The sequence below is a fragment of the Tubulanus polymorphus genome, chromosome 3 (assembly GCF_964204645.1).
Source record: "Tubulanus polymorphus chromosome 3, tnTubPoly1.2, whole genome shotgun sequence".
In the NCBI taxonomy this organism is placed as follows: domain Eukaryota; kingdom Metazoa; phylum Nemertea; class Palaeonemertea; order Tubulaniformes; family Tubulanidae; genus Tubulanus; species Tubulanus polymorphus.
In genome coordinates this window covers 19199689-19210130 of record NC_134027.1, presented here as the reverse complement: position 1 = coordinate 19210130, position 10442 = coordinate 19199689, and the positions used below count along the sequence as shown (strand labels likewise).

The 10442-nt window shown below is 37.2% G+C and overlaps 1 protein-coding gene across 1 annotated transcript; it reads right to left on the bottom strand.

Moving 5' to 3' along the window:
• Positions 1-2826: 2826 nt before the first annotated feature.
• Positions 2827-5665, bottom strand: LOC141902810 (uncharacterized). The gene is made up of 5 exons (XM_074790707.1): positions 5506-5665; positions 4750-4872; positions 4417-4491; positions 3659-3793; positions 2827-3151 (listed from the first exon to the last, which is right to left on the bottom strand). The coding sequence occupies exons 2-5, from the start codon at positions 4756-4758 to the stop codon at positions 3032-3034; spliced, it is 339 nt and encodes a 112-aa protein (XP_074646808.1). The 5' UTR covers positions 4759-4872; positions 5506-5665; the 3' UTR covers positions 2827-3031.
• Between the last annotated feature and the right edge of the window lie 4777 nt (positions 5666-10442).

Below are 10442 nucleotides of genomic sequence, written 5' to 3'. Positions count from 1 at the left end.
AGTTTTTGCTAGGGCGAATATTTTCGTTTTTGCGCTATAATATTTCGTTTTTGCGCGTTAAAGTTCGTTTTTGCGCGGTAGCAAAATCGAAAGTTCGTTTTTGCAAGGGCGCAGAAACGAATTTCATGGCGCAAAAACGAAAAAGCATAGAGCAAAAACGAAGTTTTAGTTTTTGCTCTGGTTTCGTTTTGCATTTTTCTATAATCGATTTTTTTCGTTCGACCTTTGAATTACACAAGGGTGCGGGATCCCATCGTACGATCGAATTGCCGATGAAAAACTCGCAGTACCGCGGAACCGGATTCTCGCAGAGAAGCGCGGAAACATCGCGGTAACAGATAGTTTTATGTGATTTATTCGGCGTTATTGATTCGTACAAATTCTAAAAAGTATAACTCAAATAGTTTACTGCCAAAAACTCAAAAGAATTATCAGGGTTTACAGATACCTGCTTGTGCGGTTCATTCAGCGAAATAAATTTTTTGTTTCAGTTTTTGAAAATCGCCCATAGAATTGGGTCGAAACGTCAAATTTTCATTCAGTTTTTTTCGATTATATGGAGGGTCTTTACTTCATTGATTTCAGATTAACCGTCATGGATACTGCTGCGTTCTCTTTGTAGTAAAATTATCGAACTATTTGAAGTAACTAACTCGAAAAATATGTGTACGGCATTCAGCGTCATAAAAGTTCCTGCGTATTGAATCTGGTAAAATTATCGAAAAAATATGTAAAACGAAGAGTTCACTGGAAAAAGAAATCTGCTTTTTCAGATATCTGTCCGAATACTCGATTTAGCGAGATAGATGTTATCTCTTCACGTGCAAAATTATCGAAAAAGGCCGATAATTTGCTGTCACAAACTCTGAGATTTTAGCATAAACTGTATACATGTACGAATATATATCCGTGTGGAACAGCCAGCGTTTCATTAGAGTTGTTGGGTACAAACTTCTAAGCATCGCAAAATTTTCATTAAAAAATCTATAAGTCAAACAATTAACTGTCAAAAACCCTGAAATTATCAGTATCAACAGATATCTGTCCATGTATAAAGGCTGGCTTATGTCGACAAGCAACGCCTACCGATGCAACTGGGTTTATCGCCGATTAGCGGCAACTAGCGGCCTACGAGAGGCCGCCGGTTGCTCCTCAATCGGTTCAACATAAGCCGGCTTGCGACGGCAACGCGGCGCCTACCGACTCGTCGCAAGCCGTATCCGGCTAGTCGCCCATGTTCTACTCCGGCCTACGGTAGACGGGCAGTTGCTTTCGATCGCAGCCGACATAAGCTAATCTGCGACGCGACGGCACTGAGCGCAGGGGTTCCAGCCAATGAGAAACCGCATATACATAGTACAAATTATCACCGCTAGTTAGCGTCATTCGTAATTAGTCATAAACTTTCAAATTCAAGTAGTTCAAAACGTAAACCAAACCTTCAGCACGGCAGAGGACTGGACCGAAGATCTAGAAACGAAATTGGTAGAATTATGGTGTGCGAGCGGCCATCTTTATGAATGTCGCTAGCACATTGTATTCAAAACAGAATCAGAAAGATCAAAGTCATAAAGAAATAGCTTTTCTAATAGAAATATATTTCCTAATAATTCAAATTTATTCTCAAAGTGCTTATCACGTGACCATTTGAGCCGTTGCAGTTGCTAGTAATCGTAACCGACATAAGCAGGGAAGCAACTGGGAGGATCTCGTATCCCGATAGTCGGCCTCAGTTGCTGCGAATCGGAGCGCAGTCGACATAAGCTGGGCTGCGATCGCGGTCGCTGTCAGTTGCGTCGGTAGGAGTCGGTAGGCGTCGCGTTGCTTGTCGACATAAGCCAGCCTTAATGTTCAGCGTCATAAACGTTGCTGCGTTCAAAATCTCTGCATGGTAGAATTATTGGAAAAATATATTACGTACTCAAATAGTTTACGGACAAAAACTCTCAAAATTACCAATATTAATAGTTCGTGCATGGTATTCATTCAGTGTGATAAATGTTGCTGCGTACAAGATCTCTTTTGTGTGGTAAGATTATCGAAAAATGTGAAACATAAATTTGAATTTCCACGTCATTCATGCTAAACGGGAATATCGATTGCTTGAGTTGCATCTACGTGCACACGTCTTCGTGAGTTGCTGTAACCGGCGATTATCGGTCGCCTATCTGCGCATGAGTTGGAAACACATGGGCGGCGTTAACAAAGGGGGGTCGGGGGATGTGAATGACCCCCTTTTTTACCCAAATTCCGTATATTTTATTCAAGCAATTTCAAGAATTCAGAAATGCTCATTTGCCTTCGGTGCTCGGCGAATACTGTACAAAGTATGACATCAAGTTCCGCTTAAATTGAAACAACATGAAAATTGAATCCAAATTTCGAAAAATCTGGACCCGATATTTTTCGCACTAACCTTTCGAAGGGTGCTTTTAAAAAAAAGGTGTTTGTTTGTTACCACTGAACCCCCACTCGGCACGGACCAGGCAACAGATGTACACTCGCAGTATGGGGTGAAGCCATCGATATTTGTTTTTAATGTTCTTCTTTTCTCTAGTTGTTTCCAACAGTTGACACCGAAACGATAAACATTTATCTTCACGCATATAAGGCGTTATCACAAGAGAAATCATCCGAGCTCAAAATACCAGCAGGTTGGTACGGCAAGATGTCCAACGCGCCCCTGAACTAGCTTGTGGAACTTACCAAATTAACATCAAATCAATGATTTATGAAACACCATTATCATCTATACTTTTATTTACATATATAAGATTCATATGCAATCGTTAGCTTGCATATATTGGTGCAATAACATCGCGCTAGATCCATGCCTACGTACTAGTGATATCTGAATACAGACAAAGTCTGACAAAGCATACACATAGTATCTACAATCGGCAAACCTGGTTTTTGTCGGTTGGCAAAATGCTAAATTAACATCAAATCAATGATTCATCGAATAACACATGATTCATATATACTTTAATTTACATATACATGTATATTCATAAGATCCACATTGAAACGCTTAGCTTGTATTGGTGCATGCACGAATGAGACTTTCAACGGTTTCACGTTTGTATCTGTTCCATTTAGTTTGTACTGATAAGTCGTTCTGTAATTGGTCCTCGCTCGGGTAGGGCGACACCTGAATAATGATAAAAATTACTTGAAAGTAGATTCATTTTGAATTTGAAGATTTCGACGTTTGAAATTAAATTGACCAGCATTATTAAGACACGAAAAATTATCTAATGAAAAATAGGAGTCATGAAATATACTTATTTACAAAATACACCCCAAAATTCACAATTGTACATTATTGTTGTTTTGAAACACCAATATTGAGGTCACATCGACTCACACAGTACCCCTTAAATAACGCATCATAGTGGCTATCAATGTATATAAACATTATTGTAACGCTTTTACGGCATCAAAAATAAATTAAACGACTGAATTTTGTATCAATCAGTAGGATGCATACTAGGCCCAACATCTTTATTTGGCCGGTCCCTTTAATTCAAGTCGCGCTGCTGTGCGTATCTGGTACACCATAACATGTCCGACAGTCGTTTTGATGTGTTTGTATTTGTCAATTCAACCAAGTGTCTTGAGGAATTCAGGCTGCAGAGATTGATAGAGCTGTCCTTACCTTTCTTCTTAAATCATAAAATGACTGCTGTTGACAGTGATTCTGGTAGAATTTCTTATCAATCAGTATGCATTCACATCCGTTACTAACCAACGATAAACTTGGCTGTTTGTCAAATAACATGCATTCTAAACCCTGAAAACCAGTCAGAATATAAAAAGCATAGATAAGCAACGGAGATGAAGCCAAATCCAGAAGCCCTATCACAATGATTGGAACCGAAGCAAGCCTGAAGCCAGGAATTGGTGAAGAGGGGTCGTTTTCGTGACAAACGGAACATTTTTGTCATCATCATTTTTTATTGAATTATAGAAAAAGTCCTAAGAAAATACAGATTGTAATACTCTAACACTTATCTCCCTATCTCAATATATTTTCATTCTAATTTTAGTGAAAGAGAAATTGAATGGAACATATTTCAAAGCCCGGTTCGTTCGAACAGATGAACCCCAGTTCACTGGCCACGGCTCAAGGTTCTGGCCTTTCCATGTGGACGCATTGCGTTCTCCACTTATTTGAAATGTAAATGCTAGATAAGGTGATTGAAAATGATTGAAATTACAATTTCAGTCATGCATAATTCATATATTCAGGGCAAATTGAAAGATAACGTTGATATTGGCCTTTCTTGGTCAGGAAAATGTTGAAAGATAGAGTTAAAAAGCTACAAGGTGATCCTACGATTTCCCACCATTAAAAACTTACTTTAAAAAAATTGGAAAAGTTGCATATATGCTGTCGAAGGTAGGCATACTTACGAATATGACCCCTTTGGTAAGAGTTTGAACCTTGACAAACTGTGGGTCCTTGTCTGCTGCTGTTTCTTTGTGATCCTTGAATTAAGGTAAGGAGAGATATAGTTAATAGATTCTTTTGAGACGGCGGTCCCTAGCGAGATTAGGTACGAATGATAGTTCGGATGAAAAACTAAAAATGAGTTTGATCGTCCTAACTTTCTTGGTTTTAATGCAATTCCTAGTCACCGTAATGGTGAAAATGTAGATTAGGAATACCTTCTTGTTTTGAAAGGCCCAATAAATCATCTAATTCGAAATGTCAGGTCATCTATCTATAGGTCGCAATGAACTTACTGTTGACATATAGGTCGCATCTATATCGTCTAAATACGTTCTCCGTTGACTCTGATCGTCTGCTATTAAACTAGCTGTGTGTAACACGTGTGAAATTTTACGTGAATTTTTCCTCTTCGGCACCTGAAATTAGAATATCGATCCTCAGTTTTCGCGGCTACACCTCTTTTTAAGTCCCCCTACACACTTTTTGCATTTTCACGGATGCTATGGCCCTTTCATTATTTCGCAGGTGTCCTCTTCACCTCGTCTCGCGAGCGAAGAAAGTATTCCTTTGCAAACTCCCAACAATAAGGCATTTTCGTCAAATCAAAAAATTTAAACTTATTTGGTTACGTAGAAAGATTTAAGCGTAGGCCTATCTGTCACGAGAATAGATTTATCGGTTTAGCAGTTATCAATCTTGCAATTGATTCTACATGTATTTCCATTTCAGGTAGCACAATTTCATCTAAGATGTTTAGTCTTACATCTTTAAACTCAATTTCCAACAGTCACCGGTTTAAACTCATACTACCAATCCGGCACTAACTTAAAGAATTAAAAAACAAAGGACTCAGACTTATATTAACTTTAACCTGGGGTTAACGATAACTCATTTCAAATGATGAAACTAACCCTGCGATCAATTAAAAACTACCACTTCCCGAAGATGGCGCATAGACTATTTCTGATTACAAGACTATTTCCAAGCCCTGCGGCAAAATCACGAATTGTGAGATACCAAACCCAGTAAATGTTAAGAAATAGTTAAACCTCTGAATCATTTTCAGTTTTGTTTTTGTTAGATTTCCGTGCGGTGTTCGCGCTCAGTGGACGTTGTTTGTTTTTAGTTCTAGGTGTGACATTATCTCGCGGTGAATTCGCAGCACTAGACGGTCTGATAATTGGATGCTGGAATCTATTCTGATGTTGATCTTTGTTATCCGCTGTTTTTTCATCATCGTGTCTGCTGCATGAAGAAAAGCTCTGACTGTTGACGTCATTACGTTTTGAAACGCGATTTATTCGATCGATTTCATCGGGATTTTTTTCGTGGATTTTGACAAGTTTTTTTAGTACGTCTATGCTGCCCTGGTGGAAATAAAAACATAAATCACAAAATGAGGTGCAAATATGTCGTAATACCACAACCTACATACAGTTCCACAATAGTTCTAGGTTTCATCAGATCAGTTATTAGTCATCAATCCAGTTTTTGATTTGACATTCAGATACAGTTCCACAGTGATTTGACTCTGGGGCACGTATCTGGTGAGTCTTATTGCTTAAGGTAAATCGCAAAAATATCGGATCACCTCATAAAAACGCCTCCGATTAAGAACTTTTCTGAAGCTTTTACAATGATAATCACCGATTTAACGATAAATATCCATTTTGAAATGTTTGTATCTCTTGCTAGCACGGACCCACGCCTGAAATAAAAATCACACAAGAAAAATGACACAATCACAGGCATTTAAAGGGTAACTGACACTTGGGATAAAAAAAACGATTCTACACAACGCAAAGCTCAATTTCTAATCATGACGTCTGGTACTATTCGCACACATATGAGTCTGATTATCGGTATCATCCGTTTGTCAAAATATCAGGCGCTTTATACCTACTTGAAATAGCTGAAGATGAAAGTTTTAGGGTCATCTTTCAACAGATGAATCGGCCAATTATCCAAAATAAACAAGCTCCTACATAAAAATGAAAATCGGTTTTCATAAAGCATTGGTAGTCATTGAAGTCCAAATTTCAATTAGCCTGGCATGGGCTAATATGGGCTTATAGCTGATGATAGTGTTATATGCTGGAATAAGGACTATTTCCAATAAGGATTCAACCTAGGGTTTGCGTAGGTACTCAGGATTCAGTTCCACATTCGTATGAAAATAAGTCTCTGAAATCAAATAATTGAAATAAACTTATTTGGGAGATAACTTCATTATGGAACTGACTCCATGCTCCACGCAATAAGCTAGACAGAGGTTATTCCTTACTTTAAGAATTCTTCGTGATCTGGATCATGAATGTTTCTAGTTCCTCCTGACATGAACACCCGTGCATACACCTAAAATTCGGTGAAAACTGATTTCAGGCATTTTTGTATTTTCATTTCACATTAATTTAATTCCACATGGTATGAAGATATGAGTGTCGAACCCACAATGAAAAAGAAACCCCTAAGTTTTAAAACATCTGAAAATCTATCAAAAACACAAAATTTCCTGTTTTTAAGTTATATACATTCATTCCTTAAAACGGTTTTATAGTATGGGGAGCTTTTGTTCTGAATTATGGGCATATGGGGTTGTTCAGTCGACTTCCCTGAACACGAAAATGACCGGTGCCCAATTTTCATTGTAACCGTCGTTTCCATGACAACCGTTTTCCTAAAAAATCGAAAATTCGGAGTTCGTAATATCTTTAAAATTTTTCAGACCTCCCCTCATCTCGTGTGGGGTTGACACTGATGCAATGCATTGCTATATATATATATATATATATATATATATATATATATATATATATATATATATATATATATATATATGTATATATATATATACATATATATATATATATATATATATATATATATATATATATATATATATATATATATAAGACCTACGTTATAACACATGGGCCCATGGGAAGTTTTAAGTGGAAGCTTAGAGTGGTGGGGTGCAGTTACCCCAATAGTGATTTTAATGTTTTGATATCTATCAAACAGCAATTGCGCGATTACATACGTCATCTGAAATACTGAGAAGTTCCGTGTATTCCCGGGTTATAACAGTAGACTGTCTATCGCTGTGATTCATTATAGCCAGTTCCTGAAATCAATGGCAAAGACAACTATATGAAATATCCGATAATGTGGCTCAGCTAAAAATTTCTGTTCTATTCACGACCCTCTTGCCAGAGTTCCCTTGGAACGTTGGTTGGCTTTTAGATATGTTTCGGAAAGGAAAATAAGGAAAACGCACAACTTTGTCGTGAAATTCAGAATCTTGTTACTCTATTTATCATTAAATCAAATTTGGGATACATAATGCTAAATGATTTTTCTTGTTATTTTCTAGTTATTGGGTGATTCCAAAACACAAAATGATTATTATTATCATTCGAAATAGGACATTGAATTGTATTCGAGCTGGTGAGTCGTATCATGACTTACCCCAAAACTTTGCCCTCGATACAGGAAACAGACTGTCTTTGCTTCGTTGTCTCCAGATTTCAGAACAGCGACTAAAACTGAAAATTAGACAGTAATCTGCGCTATCACTTCTATTTCTACGAAACATGTTCCCTTAGTTTCGCAGATCAGGACCAGTCACAACGCAGGCATTGGATTTGGAAATTCAACACTGGATCCAGTCAGTTCTGAAATTTTGATTTGTCTTTGCAGCTAGTTTTGTAGTCTTGGGTTTTATTTCACCTGGGACCCAGTTCCACAGTTATGAATTTGACTTAGATCTACACAGTTATGGGTCGGCTGAATTCAACTATGGATCCATGTACAGCGGGTTTCATGCATTTGAGAAAAATTTTTTCGTCATTCATTTAATGCGAGAGTCTAGACTGCTAAACTTCCAACTTCCAACAGTAGATTATGTATATCTGTATATAGATAATATATATGAAATGATACCTGATCCGTATAGGATGAAATAGAAGGCGTGAGGTGGATGTCCTTGACGTACAAGAATTCTTTTGGCATCGTAACTGAAAAATACGTGACAGGAGGTCAACAATTTTCTCCAAATCCCTAGCACAACTCGCAGTACACGGGAATCACGAAGATCAGTCAAGATTGTTCTTCGCGCATCCCATGATCTACAACTAAACGAGTGAAAGGGTTGTTTGTATACATCTTCAGGGAAATCGTGTACATCTTTATCATCCGGCATTGGGCTTGCTTGCCTCAATATCAACACGGAGTGAAAGAAATGACTTTGAAATTTCAAAAACTTTAAAATCAAATTTCTAATTATATATATTCAGACTGTTTGCGGAATGGAAACACGTACAAAATCCGACTTGAAATGACTAGGCGAATAGTCCAACGGTTCAGTACACGTTACCCAGAGAAATGCAGTTAAATCTCCATCAAATCCTTACCGCTTATAATAAATCCACAACTGTTCATGATTTATTCAAGACGCAAATAGAAATATTTTGTTTGCTTATTGATACCTGCGTGATAGCATATCGGGTTCGCGCAGTGTTTGAGTATAATTTAGTAAGAATATATCAGGGTCAGATTGATGAACCCTCGAATTTTCACATCGGCTTTTTCAGATTTAAGAATACGGGGATTTTTCACATTTTTACACATAGTACTACTAGATTTGTTTACATTTCATTCAGCGAAAGTGATTTCTGATCGCAATCCGGATACATTGAAATGAAATTTCCTAAAAGTGCATAAAATCTAGATATTAAATGGTTCCGGTATTAACTGTTTATCAAAACAAGAATTGAGATTGCACCAAGAACTGAACCCTAAATACATGCACCTAACAGACAAAATCGATCACATTTTGACAATTTTCTTGAATCGTTCACATTTTTTCAAGATAATTTCATAATTGTTTTAGCAGACATACTTCCTATACACCAATCTGACCCCCGAAGAAACTCACTGCAGATGACTCGCTTTTAACCACAAGGCTGACAAGGGCCATGAAAATATTTCCTGGCTAAAAAATAATTCTGATATGAAAAATATAAATTTTCATCGAAATATATGTGTGGGTAAAAATAATTCCGTTGTAAACAATAAATCGCCTTCTACGCATATACACACTTCTATAAATGTATATACGTACGAGTATTAATTTTTCACGACGGAATTCCGTTCTGAAAAAATCAATCACCTTCAAAATATATTTTTGAGGTGAAAATAATTCCGTCGTGAAAAATTAATTTCCATCGAAATATATTCCAAAGACTTGCTGCAGAAATAATTTCGGGGTGTTGTGATTTACATTTTTCATCGCAACAAAAATAATGCGGTATTGCGAACTATGAACAGTGCGCTGTAGTCACAATATTCTTATGGCCCTTATCAGCTACCAATATACAAGAGCACTAACTCGGCAAAAAAACCTTCAGCTTCGTTTTTTGAAACCGAGCCCAATATTTACCATTCAAACGTCCCATGTTTTGCCAGAGATTTTTGCATCCGTATTGGATAATCTGCTATAGCTGGAAGGTTCCTGAGAGCAATCATCGCCTGGAAGGAACAGTTTAGAAACGAGGATGACACGCAGTGTCATTGTCTGAAGGATTTAATCCAGTTCTTTCTGTGAAGATGATTATCCAACTAATCATCTTTTAATTGACATTTTCGGCTGCAGGTTGACACGGAAAACAATCATACAAGCAGATCATCTCGAAAAAATGTCACCGAAAAAAACCCCAGTTGTTTACCTCCTAAGGCAGCGAGCCAAATATTCATATTGCCGAAAATGTGAAAGATTTTTCATTCATGGAAGAGTCAATTTAATTACAAAATTCGTCTGTTAATCACTTGGATTGAAATTATCTTAACATCAAAATCACAGTATATCAATTCAACCCACAACCATGTCACCTACATCTATGGAACATGCCCTGTAAACCAGCAGCTTTATATTTTTGTAATCTATAATTTTCTGATTTTCACCATGAACCTACGTACGTAGTGCACA

What these genes read in the sequence shown, in the direction of transcription:
- LOC141902810 (XM_074790707.1), bottom strand. An exon ending in TTACCAAAGGGGTCATATTC is followed by an intron (nt 3,794 to 4,416) that starts GTAAGTATGCCT and finishes ACTGGTTTTCAG; the next exon opens with GGTTTAGAATGCATGTTATT. An exon ending in TTTATGATTTAAGAAGAAAG is followed by an intron (nt 3,152 to 3,658) that starts GTAAGGACAGCT and finishes ATCATTATTCAG; the next exon opens with GTGTCGCCCTACCCGAGCGA.